The 19474-nt window shown below is 41.6% G+C and overlaps 1 protein-coding gene across 1 annotated transcript; it reads left to right on the top strand.

Annotated features, from left to right (window-relative positions):
* Window positions 1–368: 368 nt before the first annotated feature.
* Window positions 369–19453, top strand: f9b (coagulation factor IXb). The gene is made up of 8 exons (XM_058412661.1): window positions 369–526; window positions 1336–1505; window positions 1880–1904; window positions 2447–2560; window positions 16810–16944; window positions 17413–17714; window positions 17818–17944; window positions 18775–19453. Exons 1-8 carry the CDS (start codon window positions 451–453, stop codon window positions 19332–19334), a joined length of 1509 nt encoding a protein of 502 aa, XP_058268644.1. The 5' UTR covers window positions 369–450; the 3' UTR covers window positions 19335–19453.
* Window positions 19454–19474: the final 21 nt, after the last annotated feature.

Consider the following 19474-nt stretch of genomic DNA (forward strand, 5'->3'; position numbering starts at 1 on the left):
GCAATTTAATAATCACACTGAAGAGAAGAACACACAAAGGCTTAATCTGTTGCTTAATCTGTTCCATGATCAGTCCAATATTACTGACTTAAAATGTCATTTATTTCACAACAAATATAATGTAATAATGAACAGCTGGATCCGGAACTTTACTGCGGATGTATTTGATTTATTTTATTTGTTTATTACTGTGTTTTATTTATGAATTCTTTACATCAGAATTGTCCTCAGTGTTTAGCCATTGAGCCCTATCTAGAGTGTTAAGATACTTTGATCACACGTGTACACACAACTGCACAAAAAAACACTGATAAAAATGCCCCCAAATCTCCGTATATGGTAAATAACTTCCCCTTAAAAAAAATGTGTGTGTGTGTGTGTAGGTGTTTTGCCGAACTTTGGACTATCTGAGTAACTCTGACTGGAACCGAGGCATTTTAAGAGGACAAAATGGAGAAAATTTCTCTCCTTACTTTAATAAATGGGGTTTTTATTTTAATATCTAATATCTGTCTCACATCATCAGGTATGTACAAGGAATATTAAACTAATAATAATAATAATAATGTCATTATTCTCTACTCACAATTCAAGACATTTTTCTTCATGTTGAGATGATGAAATGATTGAGTTGGAGGAATGGAATAAGTGAATAAAGAGACCCAGTTAAACTTTTAGTGAATATTAATAATACACTTCAGTATAAATGACTGAAACTGAATGACATTCTAATTAAATTGTTTAATCCTCATTTTCTTTTCTTTTCTGTTTAATGTAAATGGTGACTAATAGGCAAATAGAGGCAGACGGGCTGTGCTTCACTTCTGCACTTTATAGTTGATTTGAAACACAGCTGATATATAAACAGCTCACAGGGCTGTGTTCCAAATAAGTAACTTCAGACTTTATGTGCAGGATTATTATTTCAAACGTGTTTCAATAACATAAAACGCAAAAACATGAAATTTCTAAGATTATTCTCTCTCTGTTCCTCTCTCTGTCTCTCCCTCTGTCTCTCTCTTTGTCTCTTCCTCTGTCCCTCTCTCTGACTCTCTCTGTCTCTCCCTCTGACTCTCTCTCTGTCCCTCTGTCTCTCTCTCTGTCCCTCTGTCTCTGACTCTCTCTCTGTCCCTATGTCTTTCTCTGCCTCTCTCTTTGTCTCTCCCTTTGACTCTCTCCCTCTGTCTCCCTCTCTCTGTCTCTCTTTGTTTTTCTCTCTCTCTGTTTCTATCTCTCTCTTCTCTCTGTCTCCCTCTCTCTCTTCCTGTCTTTCTCTCTCTTTGTTTCTCTCTCTCTCTCTCTCTCTCTCTCTCTCTCTCTCTCTCTGGATCTCAGTCTCAGTGTTTGTGTCGAGACAGACAGCTCAGTCAGTCTTATCGAGACAGAAGCGCTTTAATAAAGGAGGGCTGGAGGAGGTGTTGAGAGACAATCTGGAGAGAGAGTGTCTAGAGGAGAAATGCAACTTTGAGGAAATGCGTGAAGTTTTTGAAAATGTGGAGCAAACAGTAAGTAAACACGTGACCATGATAAACATATAATTGTGTTTTATTAAATAAAAGATCAGATGTTTAACAGGAACTGTCTCACACCTGCACAGGTTCAGGTTCAATAAAGAAGAAAAATCTTTCACCAAACAGAAATAAAAATGATCCAGTATCTGTGTTTCTAGTGAAATTATGAAGGAGGGATTCATAAGTGTGCAGTGTGTTATAAATACAGTCTGCTCCACAATGAGTGTATCTCTGGGAAAGCTGGAGCTCAGTACTTGGAGTGCCAATAATTATCACCATTAGTTTTATTAAATATTATTTTATAATTTTCTGTTTGCTTCTTCTTTATCTTCAGTAAAAAGTTAACTCACTCTCACACTCTTTTACAGAGAGAGTTCTGGATTGGTTATGTCGGTGAGCGCTAATTTATTACTCCTCTGATTAATTTTACTCTGATTAATTAGCTCTACTGTGATTAATTGTATCTCACACTGTGACTATGTAAGTGTGTCATCATGGCTGTGTCTCAAATCCCACTTCTTCACTACACTCATGCCCTGCACTCTCAGCTTTAATTTAATTCTTTATGATATTAAAATAGGCAGGTTTTAGGCTTGTGCTTGCTTTTTGCAATAGCATTCCCATCATACAGCACAGAGCAGAAGGGGGAGGAGCTTACAGGAGAACCAACATGGCTGCCTTTTAATGTCCCCTACCTTAAAATATAGAACACGTGTATCCTGTTAACAAACTCTGTTAATAAAGTAGCATGCTAACATCTGCGAGCTGTCATATTTGAACATAATTTCCCATCAATAATAAACAGTTTACATTTACTATAAATGTGTGAAATGTGTCCTGTATGAAGTTATTAAAAGTGGAGTTTTAATACTCTTAATGCTTTTGTGTGTGTGTGTGTGTGTGTGTGTATGTGTGTGTGTGTGTGTGTGTGTCAGATGGAGATCAGTGTTTGTCGTCTCCTTGTCAGAATGGGGGGACATGTAAAGATGGCTTGAGCTCCTACATCTGTTGGTGTCCCATCGGTTTCATCGGGAAGAACTGCGAGATCGGCAAGTCACCACTCATACCTCACTATGAGTGTGTAGTGTACAGTGTGTAGTGTACAGTGTGTAGTGTACAGAGTACAGAGTGTAGTGTACAGTGTACAGAGTGTAGTGTACAGAGTGTAGTGTGTAGTGTACAGAGTGTAGTGTGTAGTGTACAGTGTGTAGTGTACAGAGTGTAGTGTGTAGTGTACAGTGTGTAGTGTACAGAGTACAGAGTGTAGTGTACAGTGTACAGAGTGTAGTGTGTAGTGTACAGAGTGTAGTGTGTGGTGTACAGTGTGTAGTGTACAGAGTACAGAGTGTAGTGTACAGAGTGTAGTGTGTAGTGTACAGAGTGTAGTGTACAGAGTGTAGTGTGTAGTGTACAGAGTGTAGTGTGTAGTGTACAGTGTGTAGTGTACAGAGTGTAGTGTACAGAGTGTAGTGTGTAGTGTACAGAGTGTAGTGTACAGAGTGTAGTGTGTAGTGTACAGAGTGTAGTGTGTAGTGTACAGTGTGTAGTGTACAGAGTACAGAGTGTAGTGTACAGAGTGTAGTGTGTAGTGTACAGTGTGTAGTGTACAGAGTGTAGTGTACAGTGTACAGAGTGTAGTGTACAGAGTGTAGTGTGTAGTGTACAGAGTGTAGTGTACAGAGTACAGTGTGTAGTGTACAGAGTACAGTGTGTAGTGTACAGTGTGTAGTGTACAGAGTACAGTGTGTAGTGTACAGTGTGTAGTGTACAGAGTACAGTGTGTAGTGTACAGAGTGTAGTGTACAGAGTACAGTGTGTAGTGTACAGAGTGTAGTGTACAGAGTGTAGTGTACAGAGTGTAGTGTGTAGTGTACAGTGTGTAGTGTACAGAGTACAGTGTGTAGTGTACAGAGTGTAGTGTACAGAGTACAGAGTGTAGTGTACAGAGTGTAGTGTACAGAGTACAGTGTGTAGTGTACAGAGTACAGTGTGTAGTGTACAGAGTGTAGTGTACAGAGTACAGTGTGTAGTGTACAGAGTACAGAGTGTAGTGTACAGAGTGTAGTGTACAGAGTGTAGTGTGTAGTGTACAGTGTGTAGTGTACAGAGTACAGTGTGTAGTGTACAGAGTGTAGTGTACAGAGTGTAGTGTGTAGTGTACAGAGTACAGTGTGTAGTGTACAGAGTGTAGTGTACAGAGTACAGAGTGTAGTGTACAGAGTGTAGTGTACAGAGTACAGTGTGTAGTGTACAGAGTACAGTGTGTAGTGTACAGAGTGTAGTGTACAGAGTACAGTGTGTAGTGTACAGAGTACAGAGTGTAGTGTACAGAGTACAGTGTGTAGTGTACAGAGTGTAGTGTACAGAGTACAGTGTGTAGTGTACAGAGTGTAGTGTACAGAGTACAGAGTGTAGTGTACAGAGTACAGTGTACAGAGTGTAGTGTACAGAGTACAGTGTACAGAGTGTAGTGTGTAGTGTACAGTGTGTAGTGTACAGAGTACAGAGTGTAGTGTACAGAGTACAGTGTGTAGTGTACAGAGTGTAGTGTACAGAGTACAGTGTGTAGTGTACAGAGTGTAGTGTGTAGTGTACAGAGTGTAGTGTACAGAGTACAGTGTGTAGTGTACAGTGTGTAGTGTACAGAGTACAGTGTGTAGTGTACAGAGTGTAGTGTACAGAGAACAGTGTGTAGTGTACAGTGTGTAGTGTACAGAGTGTAGTGTACAGAGTACAGTGTGTAGTGTACAGAGTGTAGTGTACAGTGTGTAGTGTACAGTGTGTAGTGTACAGAGTGTAGTGTACAGAGTACAGTGTGTAGTGTACAGAGTGTAGTGTACAGTGTGTATTGTTCAGAGTGTAGTGTGTAGTGTAGTGTGTAGTGTACAGAGTGTAGTGTACAGAGTACAGAGTGTAGTGTACAGAGTGTAGTGTACAGAGTGTAGTGTACAGTGTGTAGTGTACAGAGTACAGTGTGTAGTGTACAGAGTGTAGTGTACAGTGTGTAGTGTACAGAGTGTAGTGTACAGAGAACAGTGTGTAGTGTACAGAGTGTAGTGTACAGAGTACAGAGTGTAGTGTACAGAGAACAGTGTGTAGTGTACAGAGTGTAGTGTACAGAGTGTAGTGTACAGAGTGTAGTGTACAGAGTACAGAGTGTAGTGTACAGAGTACAGAGTGTAGTGTACAGAGTACAGTGTGTAGTGTACAGAGTGTAGTGTACAGAGTACAGTGTGTAGTGTACAGAGTACAGAGTGTAGTGTACAGAGTACAGAGTGTAGTGTACAGAGTGTAGTGTACAGAGTACAGTGTGTAGTGTACAGAGTACAGAGTGTAGTGTACAGAGTACATTGTTTAGTGTACAGAGTGTAGTGTACAGAGTACAGAGTGTAGTGTACAGAGTACAATGTGTACAGAGTACAGAGTGTAGTGTACAGAGTACAATGTGTACAGAGTACAGAGTGTAGTGTACAGAGTACAGAGTGTAGTGTACAGAGTACAGAGTGTAGTGTACAGAGTACAATGTGTACAGAGTACAGAGTGTAGTGTACAGAGTACAGAGTGTAGTGTACAGAGTACAGTGTGTAGTGTACAGAGTGTAGTGTACAGAGTACAGTGTGTAGTGTACAGAGTACAGAGTGTAGTGTACAGAGTACAATGTGTACAGAGTACAGAGTGTAGTGTACAGAGTACAGAGTGTAGTGTACAGAGTACAGAGTGTAGTGTACAGAGTACAATGTGTACAGAGTACAGAGTGTAGTGTACAGAGTACAGTGTGTAGTGTACAGAGTACAGAGTGTAGTGTACAGAGTACAGTGTGTAGTGTACAGAGTACAGAGTGTAGTGTACAGAGTACAGAGTGTAGTGTACAGAGTACAGTGTGTAGTGTACAGAGTACAGAGTGTAGTGTACAGAGTACAGTGTGTAGTGTACAGAGTACAGTGTGTAGTGTACAGAGTGTAGTGTACAGAGTACAGAGTGTAGTGTACAGAGTACAGAGTGTAGTGTACAGAGTGTAGTGTACAGAGTACAGTGTGTAGTGTACAGAGTACAGAGTGTAGTGTACAGAGTGTAGTGTACAGAGTACAGTGTATAGTGTACAGAGTACAGAGTGTAGTGTACAGAGTACAGAGTGTAGTGTACAGAGTGTAGTGTACAGAGTACAGTGTGTAGTGTACAGAGTACAGAGTGTAGTGTACAGAGTACAGAGTGTAGTGTACAGAGTACAGTGTGTAGTGTACAGAGTGTAGTGTACAGAGTACAGAGTGTAGTGTACAGAGTACAGTGTGTAGTGTACAGAGTGTAGTGTACAGAGTACAGAGTGTAGTGTACAGAGTACAGAGTGTAGTGTACAGAGTGTAGTGTACAGAGTACAGAGTGTAGTGTACAGAGTACAATGTGTACAGAGTACAGAGTGTAGTGTACAGAGTACAGAGTGTAGTGTACAGAGTACAATGTGTACAGAGTACAGAGTGTAGTGTACAGAGTACAGAGTGTAGTGTACAGAGTGTAGTGTACAGAGTACAGTGTGTAGTGTACAGAGTACAGAGTGTAGTGTACAGAGTGTAGTGTACAGAGTACAGTGTATAGTGTACAGAGTACAGAGTGTAGTGTACAGAGTACAGAGTGTAGTGTACAGAGTGTAGTGTACAGAGTACAGTGTGTAGTGTACAGAGTACAGAGTGTAGTGTACAGAGTACAGAGTGTAGTGTACAGAGTACAGTGTGTAGTGTACAGAGTGTAGTGTACAGAGTACAGAGTGTAGTGTACAGAGTACAGTGTGTAGTGTACAGAGTGTAGTGTACAGAGTACAGAGTGTAGTGTACAGAGTACAGAGTGTAGTGTACAGAGTACAGAGTGTAGTGTACAGAGTACAATGTGTACAGAGTACAGAGTGTAGTGTACAGAGTACAGAGTGTAGTGTACAGAGTACAATGTGTACAGAGTACAGAGTGTAGTGTACAGAGTACAATGTGTACAGAGTACAGAGTGTAGTGTACAGAGTACAGAGTGTAGTGTACAGAGTGTAGTGTACAGAGTACAGAGTGTAGTGTACAGAGTACAGAGTGTAGTGTACAGAGTGTAGTGTACAGAGTACAGTGTGTAGTGTACAGAGTACAGAGTGTAGTGTACAGAGTGTAGTGTACAGAGTACAGTGTATAGTGTACAGAGTACAGAGTGTAGTGTACAGAGTACAGAGTGTAGTGTACAGAGTGTAGTGTACAGAGTACAGTGTGTAGTGTACAGAGTACAGAGTGTAGTGTACAGAGTACAGAGTGTAGTGTACAGAGTACAGTGTGTAGTGTACAGAGTGTAGTGTACAGAGTACAGAGTGTAGTGTACAGAGTACAGTGTGTAGTGTACAGAGTGTAGTGTACAGAGTACAGAGTGTAGTGTACAGAGTACAGAGTGTAGTGTACAGAGTACAGAGTGTAGTGTACAGAGTACAATGTGTACAGAGTACAGAGTGTAGTGTACAGAGTACAGAGTGTAGTGTACAGAGTACAATGTGTACAGAGTACAGAGTGTAGTGTACAGAGTACAATGTGTACAGAGTACAGAGTGTAGTGTACAGAGTGTAGTGTACAGAGTACAGTGTGTAGTGTACAGAGTACAGAGTGTAGTGTACAGAGTACAGTGTGTAGTGTACAGAGTGTAGTGTACAGAGTACAGAGTGTAGTGTACAGAGTACAATGTGTACAGAGTACAGAGTGTAGTGTACAGAGTGTAGTGTACAGAGTACAGAGTGTAGTGTACAGAGTACAGAGTGTAGTGTACAGAGTGTAGTGTACAGAGTACAGTGTGTAGTGTACAGAGTGTAGTGTACAGAGTACAGAGTGTAGTGTACAGAGTACAGAGTGTAGTGTACAGAGTACAGAGTATAGTGTACAGAGTACAGTGTGTAGTGTACAGAGTGTAGTGTACAGAGTACAGAGTGTAGTGTACAGAGTACAGAGTGTAGTGTACAGAGTACAGTGTGTAGTGTACAGAGTACAGAGTGTAGTGTACAGAGTACAGTGTGTAGTGTACAGAGTGTAGTGTACAGAGTACAGAGTGTAGTGTACAGAGTACAGTGTGTAGTGTACAGAGTGTAGTGTACAGAGTACAGAGTGTAGTGTACAGAGTACAGAGTGTAGTGTACAGAGTGTAGTGTACAGAGTACAGAGTGTAGTGTACAGAGTACAATGTGTACAGAGTACAGAGTGTAGTGTACAGAGTACAGAGTGTAGTGTACAGAGTACAATGTGTACAGAGTACAGAGTGTAGTGTACAGAGTACAATGTGTACAGAGTACAGAGTGTAGTGTACAGAGTACAGAGTGTAGTGTACAGAGTGTAGTGTACAGAGTACAGTGTGTAGTGTACAGAGTACAGAGTGTAGTGTACAGAGTACAATGTGTACAGAGTACAGAGTGTAGTGTACAGAGTACAATGTGTACAGAGTACAGAGTGTAGTGTACAGAGTGTAGTGTACAGAGTACAGTGTGTAGTGTACAGAGTACAGAGTGTAGTGTACAGAGTACAGTGTGTAGTGTACAGAGTGTAGTGTACAGAGTACAGAGTGTAGTGTACAGAGTACAATGTGTACAGAGTACAGAGTGTAGTGTACAGAGTGTAGTGTACAGAGTACAGAGTGTAGTGTACAGAGTACAGAGTGTAGTGTACAGAGTGTAGTGTACAGAGTACAGTGTGTAGTGTACAGAGTGTAGTGTACAGAGTACAGAGTGTAGTGTACAGAGTACAGAGTGTAGTGTACAGAGTACAGAGTATAGTGTACAGAGTACAGTGTGTAGTGTACAGAGTGTAGTGTACAGAGTACAGAGTGTAGTGTACAGAGTACAGAGTGTAGTGTACAGAGTACAGTGTGTAGTGTACAGAGTACAGAGTGTAGTGTACAGAGTACAGTGTGTAGTGTACAGAGTGTAGTGTACAGAGTACAGAGTGTAGTGTACAGAGTACAGTGTGTAGTGTACAGAGTGTAGTGTACAGAGTACAGAGTGTAGTGTACAGAGTACAGAGTGTAGTGTACAGAGTGTAGTGTACAGAGTACAGAGTGTAGTGTACAGAGTACAATGTGTACAGAGTACAGAGTGTAGTGTACAGAGTACAGAGTGTAGTGTACAGAGTACAATGTGTACAGAGTACAGAGTGTAGTGTACAGAGTACAATGTGTACAGAGTACAGAGTGCAGTGTACAGAGTACAATGTGTACAGAGTACAGAGTGTAGTGTACAGAGTACAATGTGTACAGAGTACAGAGTGCAGTGTACAGAGTGTAGTGTACAGAGTACAGTGTGTAGTGTACAGAGTACAGAGTGTAGTGTACAGAGTACAGTGTGTAGTGTACAGAGTGTAGTGTACAGAGTACAGAGTGTAGTGTACAGAGTACAGAGTGTAGTGTACAGAGTGTAGTGTACAGAGTACAGTGTGTAGTGTACAGAGTGTAGTGTACAGAGTACAGAGTGTAGTGTACAGAGTACAGAGTGTAGTGTACAGAGTACAGAGTGTAGTGTACAGAGTACAGTGTGTAGTGTACAGAGTGTAGTGTACAGAGTACAGAGTGTAGTGTACAGAGTACAGAGTGTAGTGTACAGAGTACAGTGTGTAGTGTACAGAGTGTAGTGTACAGAGTACAGAGTGTAGTGTACAGAGTACAATGTGTACAGAGTACAATGTGTACAGAGTACAGAGTGTAGTATACAGAGTGTAGTGTACAGAGTGTAGTGTACAGAGTACAGAGTGTAGTGTACAGAGTACAGAGTGTAGTGTACAGAGTGTAGTGTACAGAGTACAGAGTGTAGTGTACAGAGTACAGAGTGTAGTGTACAGAGTGTAGTGTACAGAGTACAGAGTGTAGTGTACAGAGTACAATGTGTACAGAGTACAGAGTGTAGTGTACAGAGTACAGAGTGTAGTGTACAGAGTACAATGTGTACAGAGTACAGAGTGTAGTGTACAGAGTGTAGTGTACAGAGTACAGAGTGTAGTGTACAGAGTACAGTGTGTAGTGTACAGAGTGTAGTGTACAGAGTACAGAGTGTAGTGTACAGAGTACAGTGTGTAGTGTACAGAGTACAGAGTGTAGTGTACAGAGTGTAGTGTACAGAGTACAGAGTGTAGTGTACAGAGTGTAGTGTACAGAGTACAGTGTGTAGTGTACAGAGTACAGAGTGTAGTGTACAGAGTACATTGTTTAGTGTACAGAGTGTAGTGTACAGAGTACAGAGTGTAGTGTACAGAGTACAATGTGTACAGAGTACAGAGTGTAGTGTACAGAGTACAATGTGTACAGAGTACAGAGTGTAGTGTACAGAGTACAGAGTGTAGTGTACAGAGTACAGAGTGTAGTGTACAGAGTACAATGTGTACAGAGTACAGAGTGTAGTGTACAGAGTACAGAGTGTAGTGTACAGAGTACAGTGTGTAGTGTACAGAGTGTAGTGTACAGAGTACAGTGTGTAGTGTACAGAGTACAGAGTGTAGTGTACAGAGTACAATGTGTACAGAGTACAGAGTGTAGTGTACAGAGTACAGAGTGTAGTGTACAGAGTACAGAGTGTAGTGTACAGAGTACAATGTGTACAGAGTACAGAGTGTAGTGTACAGAGTACAGTGTGTAGTGTACAGAGTACAGAGTGTAGTGTACAGAGTACAGTGTGTAGTGTACAGAGTACAGAGTGTAGTGTACAGAGTACAGAGTGTAGTGTACAGAGTACAGTGTGTAGTGTACAGAGTACAGAGTGTAGTGTACAGAGTACAGTGTGTAGTGTACAGAGTACAGTGTGTAGTGTACAGAGTGTAGTGTACAGAGTACAGAGTGTAGTGTACAGAGTACAGAGTGTAGTGTACAGAGTGTAGTGTACAGAGTACAGTGTGTAGTGTACAGAGTACAGAGTGTAGTGTACAGAGTGTAGTGTACAGAGTACAGTGTATAGTGTACAGAGTACAGAGTGTAGTGTACAGAGTACAGAGTGTAGTGTACAGAGTGTAGTGTACAGAGTACAGTGTGTAGTGTACAGAGTACAGAGTGTAGTGTACAGAGTACAGAGTGTAGTGTACAGAGTACAGTGTGTAGTGTACAGAGTGTAGTGTACAGAGTACAGAGTGTAGTGTACAGAGTACAGTGTGTAGTGTACAGAGTGTAGTGTACAGAGTACAGAGTGTAGTGTACAGAGTACAGAGTGTAGTGTACAGAGTGTAGTGTACAGAGTACAGAGTGTAGTGTACAGAGTACAATGTGTACAGAGTACAGAGTGTAGTGTACAGAGTACAGAGTGTAGTGTACAGAGTACAATGTGTACAGAGTACAGAGTGTAGTGTACAGAGTACAGAGTGTAGTGTACAGAGTGTAGTGTACAGAGTACAGTGTGTAGTGTACAGAGTACAGAGTGTAGTGTACAGAGTGTAGTGTACAGAGTACAGTGTATAGTGTACAGAGTACAGAGTGTAGTGTACAGAGTACAGAGTGTAGTGTACAGAGTGTAGTGTACAGAGTACAGTGTGTAGTGTACAGAGTACAGAGTGTAGTGTACAGAGTACAGAGTGTAGTGTACAGAGTACAGTGTGTAGTGTACAGAGTGTAGTGTACAGAGTACAGAGTGTAGTGTACAGAGTACAGTGTGTAGTGTACAGAGTGTAGTGTACAGAGTACAGAGTGTAGTGTACAGAGTACAGAGTGTAGTGTACAGAGTACAGAGTGTAGTGTACAGAGTACAATGTGTACAGAGTACAGAGTGTAGTGTACAGAGTACAGAGTGTAGTGTACAGAGTACAATGTGTACAGAGTACAGAGTGTAGTGTACAGAGTACAATGTGTACAGAGTACAGAGTGTAGTGTACAGAGTACAGAGTGTAGTGTACAGAGTGTAGTGTACAGAGTACAGAGTGTAGTGTACAGAGTACAGAGTGTAGTGTACAGAGTGTAGTGTACAGAGTACAGTGTGTAGTGTACAGAGTACAGAGTGTAGTGTACAGAGTGTAGTGTACAGAGTACAGTGTATAGTGTACAGAGTACAGAGTGTAGTGTACAGAGTACAGAGTGTAGTGTACAGAGTGTAGTGTACAGAGTACAGTGTGTAGTGTACAGAGTACAGAGTGTAGTGTACAGAGTACAGAGTGTAGTGTACAGAGTACAGTGTGTAGTGTACAGAGTGTAGTGTACAGAGTACAGAGTGTAGTGTACAGAGTACAGTGTGTAGTGTACAGAGTGTAGTGTACAGAGTACAGAGTGTAGTGTACAGAGTACAGAGTGTAGTGTACAGAGTACAGAGTGTAGTGTACAGAGTACAATGTGTACAGAGTACAGAGTGTAGTGTACAGAGTACAGAGTGTAGTGTACAGAGTACAATGTGTACAGAGTACAGAGTGTAGTGTACAGAGTACAATGTGTACAGAGTACAGAGTGTAGTGTACAGAGTGTAGTGTACAGAGTACAGTGTGTAGTGTACAGAGTACAGAGTGTAGTGTACAGAGTACAGTGTGTAGTGTACAGAGTGTAGTGTACAGAGTACAGAGTGTAGTGTACAGAGTACAATGTGTACAGAGTACAGAGTGTAGTGTACAGAGTGTAGTGTACAGAGTACAGAGTGTAGTGTACAGAGTACAGAGTGTAGTGTACAGAGTGTAGTGTACAGAGTACAGTGTGTAGTGTACAGAGTGTAGTGTACAGAGTACAGAGTGTAGTGTACAGAGTACAGAGTGTAGTGTACAGAGTACAGAGTATAGTGTACAGAGTACAGTGTGTAGTGTACAGAGTGTAGTGTACAGAGTACAGAGTGTAGTGTACAGAGTACAGAGTGTAGTGTACAGAGTACAGTGTGTAGTGTACAGAGTACAGAGTGTAGTGTACAGAGTACAGTGTGTAGTGTACAGAGTGTAGTGTACAGAGTACAGAGTGTAGTGTACAGAGTACAGTGTGTAGTGTACAGAGTGTAGTGTACAGAGTACAGAGTGTAGTGTACAGAGTACAGAGTGTAGTGTACAGAGTGTAGTGTACAGAGTACAGAGTGTAGTGTACAGAGTACAATGTGTACAGAGTACAGAGTGTAGTGTACAGAGTACAGAGTGTAGTGTACAGAGTACAATGTGTACAGAGTACAGAGTGTAGTGTACAGAGTACAATGTGTACAGAGTACAGAGTGTAGTGTACAGAGTACAGAGTGTAGTGTACAGAGTGTAGTGTACAGAGTACAGTGTGTAGTGTACAGAGTACAGAGTGTAGTGTACAGAGTACAATGTGTACAGAGTACAGAGTGTAGTGTACAGAGTACAATGTGTACAGAGTACAGAGTGTAGTGTACAGAGTGTAGTGTACAGAGTACAGTGTGTAGTGTACAGAGTACAGAGTGTAGTGTACAGAGTACAGTGTGTAGTGTACAGAGTGTAGTGTACAGAGTACAGAGTGTAGTGTACAGAGTACAATGTGTACAGAGTACAGAGTGTAGTGTACAGAGTGTAGTGTACAGAGTACAGAGTGTAGTGTACAGAGTACAGAGTGTAGTGTACAGAGTGTAGTGTACAGAGTACAGTGTGTAGTGTACAGAGTGTAGTGTACAGAGTACAGAGTGTAGTGTACAGAGTACAGAGTGTAGTGTACAGAGTACAGAGTATAGTGTACAGAGTACAGTGTGTAGTGTACAGAGTGTAGTGTACAGAGTACAGAGTGTAGTGTACAGAGTACAGAGTGTAGTGTACAGAGTACAGTGTGTAGTGTACAGAGTACAGAGTGTAGTGTACAGAGTACAGTGTGTAGTGTACAGAGTGTAGTGTACAGAGTACAGAGTGTAGTGTACAGAGTACAGTGTGTAGTGTACAGAGTGTAGTGTACAGAGTACAGAGTGTAGTGTACAGAGTACAGAGTGTAGTGTACAGAGTGTAGTGTACAGAGTACAGAGTGTAGTGTACAGAGTACAATGTGTACAGAGTACAGAGTGTAGTGTACAGAGTACAGAGTGTAGTGTACAGAGTACAATGTGTACAGAGTACAGAGTGTAGTGTACAGAGTACAATGTGTACAGAGTACAGAGTGCAGTGTACAGAGTGTAGTGTACAGAGTACAGTGTGTAGTGTACAGAGTACAGAGTGTAGTGTACAGAGTACAGTGTGTAGTGTACAGAGTGTAGTGTACAGAGTACAGAGTGTAGTGTACAGAGTACAATGTGTACAGAGTACAGAGTGTAGTGTACAGAGTGTAGTGTACAGAGTACAGAGTGTAGTGTACAGAGTACAGAGTGTAGTGTACAGAGTGTAGTGTACAGAGTACAGTGTGTAGTGTACAGAGTGTAGTGTACAGAGTACAGAGTGTAGTGTACAGAGTACAGAGTGTAGTGTACAGAGTACAGAGTGTAGTGTACAGAGTACAGTGTGTAGTGTACAGAGTGTAGTGTACAGAGTACAGAGTGTAGTGTACAGAGTACAGAGTGTAGTGTACAGAGTACAGTGTGTAGTGTACAGAGTGTAGTGTACAGAGTACAGAGTGTAGTGTACAGAGTACAATGTGTACAGAGTACAATGTGTACAGAGTACAGAGTGTAGTATACAGAGTGTAGTGTACAGAGTGTAGTGTACAGAGTACAGAGTGTAGTGTACAGAGTACAGAGTGTAGTGTACAGAGTGTAGTGTACAGAGTACAGAGTGTAGTGTACAGAGTACAGAGTGTAGTGTACAGAGTGTAGTGTACAGAGTACAGAGTGTAGTGTACAGAGTACAATGTGTACAGAGTACAGAGTGTAGTGTACAGAGTACAGAGTGTAGTGTACAGAGTACAATGTGTACAGAGTACAGAGTGTAGTGTACAGAGTGTAGTGTACAGAGTACAGAGTGTAGTGTACAGAGTACAGTGTGTAGTGTACAGAGTGTAGTGTACAGAGTACAGAGTGTAGTGTACAGAGTACAGTGTGTAGTGTACAGAGTACAGAGTGTAGTGTACAGAGTGTAGTGTACAGAGTACAGAGTGTAGTGTACAGAGTACAGTGTGTAGTGTACAGAGTACAATGTGTACAGAGTACAGAGTGTAGTGTACAGAGTACAGAGTGTAGTGTACAGAGTACAGAGTGTAGTGTACAGAGTGTAGTGTACAGAGTACAGAGTGTAGTGTACAGAGTACAGTGTGTAGTGTACAGAGTACAGAGTGTAGTGTACAGTGTGTAGTGTACAGAGTACAATGTGTACAGAGTACAGAGTGTAGTGTACAGAGTACAGAGTGTAGTGTACAGAGTACAGAGTGTAGTGTACAGAGTGTAGTGTACAGAGTACAGAGTGTAGTGTACAGAGTACAGTGTGTAGTGTACAGAGTACAGAGTGTAGTGTACAGAGTACAGTGTGTAGTGTACAGAGTACAGAGTGTAGTGTACAGACTGTAGTGTACAGAGTACAGAGTGTAGTGTACAGAGTGTAGTGTACAGAGTAGTGTGTAGTGTACAGAGTAGTGTGTAGTGTACAGAGTACAGTGTGTAGTGTATAGAGTACAGTGTGTAGTGTACAGAGTGTAGTGTACAGAGTACAGAGTGTAGTGTACAGAGTGTAGTGTACAGAGTACAGAGTGTAGTGTACAGAGTACAGAGTGTAGTGTACAGAGTGTAGTGTACAGAGTGTAGTGTACAGAGTACAGTGTGTAGTGTACAGAGTGTAGTGTACAGAGTACAGAGTGTAGTGTACAGAGTACAGAGTGTAGTGTACAGAGTGTAGTGTACAGAGTGTAGTGTACAGAGTACAGTGTGTAGTGTACAGAGTGTAGTGTACAGAGTACAGAGTGTAGTGTACAGAGTACAGAGTGTAGTGTACAGAGTGTAGTGTACAGAGTACAGTGTGTAGTGTACAGAGTGTAGTGTACAGAGTACAGTGTGTAGTGTACAGAGTGTAGTGTACAGAGTGTAGTGTCGTTGTAGTGTAAAATGTGCAGAAACACAGATTCAGAGTTTGGAGTCTTGCTGAACAGCAGCAAGAGGTTTATTGGTGTTGGGATTTAATTTCACAGCAGCTATCTGATCAGTGACACACTTAAACTACTGAACATGCATAAAAGATCATAGGAAACATTTACTTCAGGTTTATGTTGTTCCTCATGTTACTGAGTTAGACTGTCTACTGATTTATTCCCACCTGTCTTCTGAATGGAGGCTGAATTTAGGGACAAAATGATTACAGTGATCACGTATTGAACGTTCTTTTTACTTTGTCACTTTTGTTCAGGGGTGGGCCGTCAGGGCCAGCAAGGCCTTCTCTGCTGGCCTAAACAGCAGTGATCTGAATCACTGACTTGCATTTTAATATATTTAATATATTTTTCCATGAACATGTATTAAATTATTCCCACTAGTCTATTCTCCACATTTCATAGCTTTTCTCTTGGTTGCACTGCTTCCAGTAGTGTATATTTATGATAAGAGTATTTATCCAATCATATTTCAGCCAGTGACTGACATCATGTGTTGCCAGGGTGAAAGAAATCTGCCTTAAGGCCTTCAGAATCAATAGTGCAGGCGCCGTAGCTTAAAATAAGTGGCAATGAAATTGTTCCATTAACCAATCAGATTTCGAGTTGGCGTCACTGGGGCCATCTAGCAGGCATACGATTACGTCAGCAATTTCCCGTCTTTTTATTGTATAATTGGAGTAGTCAGAGGCAGCGAACCGCCCAAACTAAATAAAATATATATATTTTAACTCACAATGGCTGACAGAGGAGAAAAATCAATTTGGTCACGGACATCCTTACAAATGCATTTTCAAGGCGGACTGCAATAAAATTGACTATTCCTTGTGAGGTGTGAAATACTGTAGCCTCATTTATTTTTTACTTTGCTATTTAACGGTTGATTAGTATCTATTGCCATGGAGCCATAATGATGGTATAGAGGTGGATCAATTCAGGAAGGACACCAGTGAAGGCCTAGGTGTGAAATGCACGGCCCACCACTCCTTTTGTTAGTTTATAGATGTTGAGAGGCTTATAAACAAAACCACAGAGCTGAAGGTGGATGTACTTTTTCCCCCTGACACTATAGAAACATACACTATATTGCAAAAAGTTTTGGGACACCCCTACAAATGATTGAATTCAGCTGTTGTTTTTCAGGGGTTGGCCCCTTAGTTCCTGTGAATGTGAACTTTGTGGGAACAGTTTGGGGATGACCCCTTAGTGTTCCAACATGACTGCACATGAAATTGTCCAGAATATCTTGGTATGCCGAAGCATTAAGAGTTCCTTTCACTTGAACCAAGGGGCCAAGTCCAACCCCTGAAAAACAACACCTGAATTCAATGATTTGGAGGCAATATATTGTATGTGTGTGTTGCAGAGCTAGTGAGACAGTGTGATGTGAATAATGGAGGCTGTATGCAGTTCTGCGAGCTGGATAAGGAACAGGCCGTGGTGTGTAACTGTGCTGATGGATACGATCTCAGTGCAGATGAGAGGAGCTGTGAGCCGAGAGGTAAATGACTTTTATTCTGTTCATCATATTCCTTTCAATGTTCCTTTGTAATATTTCTTTGATTCCTGAAACACTGCAAATAAAGCACAAAAGTATTTTTGCACAAATGCAGCAGTAATCAGAACATTAAGCAAGGGTGAGTATAAGAGCGAGGAACACCAGGCTTCGCCAGAGACCTCTGTAGGTAATTAGATATGCATAAATTTGCATAATTAAACCATAGAACCTGGAGAAAGGAACTGTTGTTTACCACGAGGATGCTTGGCTTTTAGGGAACAGGTTTTTAGAATATTGTTCATTTATTCTTAATAAAGAAAGCAGCATGCATTGACATTGAGCTGAGAGACAACTGACAGTGTTATAAAATAACTTCCACTGAGATTAGCTTCAACTTTCATCATTTAAATTATTCCTGGAGTCTGAGTTTTAAGCTAAACCTGTGTTTAAAGCTCTGTGTGATGCGTGTAGATCACTACCCCTGCGGCCGATTGGGGAAGAACATCGCCAACACTCTTGCCACGAGAACGTTGATCACTGAAGAAACTGTGATCCAAACTCAGGGCATCGAACATATGAATGTGACGGAGAAGAATTTAACTACAGCAAACAGCACAAATACCACTGACCTCAGCAACGTCACCATCAGTCCAACACCCAGAGACAATCACTGGGATTTTTTCCCCACTTTACCCACTGTCAAAGAGGAGACCAACACCGACCAGCGCATCGTCGGAGGATTAGAAGCAAAACCTGGAGAGATTCCCTGGCAGGTAAAAATGTGTGCATGAGTGTATTAGTGTTTGTGTGTGTAGGTGTGAGTGAAAGAGATAATAGAGGTTTTTATCTCTCTCTCTCTCTCTGCCAACTCACTAGGTGGCACTGGTCCACAAAAAAAAGAATCTTGTGTTCTGTGGTGGTTCTCTCCTGAGTGATGTGTGGGTCATCACTGCTGCTCACTGCCTGGTGGACGGAGGGATCGGAAAGTTCTTTGTCAGATTAGGTAAGAATTGGATTATCCTGAGAACACGGGGAGTTCCTACAGGGTCAGAGAGCCTTGAGGTTTTCCTAAAGCTGATGAAACAGACCTTTGTGCTCAGACAGAGTACCTAAAGATAATTAGCTTAATAGACAGAATACTACAGTTGAGGTCACAAGTTTACATCCCTCCTTGCTGAATCTGCGAAATATTAACAATTTAAAAGAAATAAGCATTATAGATTGCAGAGTTATTTATTTATTTACTTATGCCCTGAATAAGCTATTTCACATAACAGATGTTTACATACAGTCCACAAAACAAAATAATAACTGAATTTATACAAATGAACACGTTCATAAGTTTACATCCCCACGATTCTTAATACTGTGAGTTGTTACCTGGATGTTTTGGATTATTCTTTTTTTTATTCTTTAGATAGTTTTATGTATTGGATGAGTCCTTTGTTTGTCCTGAGCAGTTAAACAGTTCTTCAGAAAAAATCCTTCAGGTCCTTGCACATTCCAGCATCTTCTGCATATTTGACCCCTTTCCAACACACACTATATGATTTTATATGATCCTTTCACACTGAGGACGACTGAGCGGCTCGAACACAACTTTGTCAAAAGATGTAAACATTCACTGATGCTCAAGAAGACAAGAAAGTGCACCGAGAGCTGGGGGGTGGGGGTGTAACCTTTTGAGCAAGATGTTCTGTTCTGAATTGTTCTGGGGAACGTCAATGTTTTATGTAGTCTCTGTAGGGCAGTACTAAATGAAAAAATAAGATCTTTACACTGATCATCCTGTTTAAACCCCTGGTTCTTAATGTATACTCATGCTTCCTACAGGTGAACATAACGTTGAGGTTGATGAAGAGAAGGAGAGCGATCATGAAATTGATGAACACCATATGCACCCCAACTATCAGTCTCAGCAAAGCCACAACCACGACATCGCTCTACTGAAGCTCAAAACTCCCGTCACGTTCTCAGACTACATCATCCCAATTTGCCTGGGCCCAAAAACCTTCACGGAGAACTTGCTGAAGAGCGCTACCATCTCGCTGGTCAGCGGGTGGGGCCGGACACGCTACGGAGGGCTGGAGTCTGACAAGCTGCAGAAGGTGGAGGTTCCCTATGTTGACCGCACTGAGTGCAAAGGCAGCGATAAGATTTCGCGCTTCATGTTCTGCGCCGGGTTCCTGACCACACGCAAGGACTCGTGCCAAGGAGACAGCGGAGGACCTCATGCCACCAGACTGAACCCAGACACGTGGTTCCTCACGGGGATCATCAGCTGGGGTGACGAGTGTGCTAAAGAGGGGAAGTACGGCATCTACACACGTGTGTCCAGGTACATAAACTGGATCACAAACATGACTGGAATCAGAGTAGGTACTTCTGGATGATCAGCCCCTGAATATACGTTTAAATCACCGTTTCTCAACTTCAGTTTCCAGAAGTGTGAAAATGTTTACAGCATGAAGAGATTCCATCACTTGTCAAAAATAAAAAAAATGTAAATTTACTCATGCTGAGTCTGAGAGAA

The sequence above is a fragment of the Hemibagrus wyckioides genome, linkage group LG16, assembly GCF_019097595.1.
Source record: "Hemibagrus wyckioides isolate EC202008001 linkage group LG16, SWU_Hwy_1.0, whole genome shotgun sequence".
Taxonomy (NCBI): domain Eukaryota; kingdom Metazoa; phylum Chordata; class Actinopteri; order Siluriformes; family Bagridae; genus Hemibagrus; species Hemibagrus wyckioides.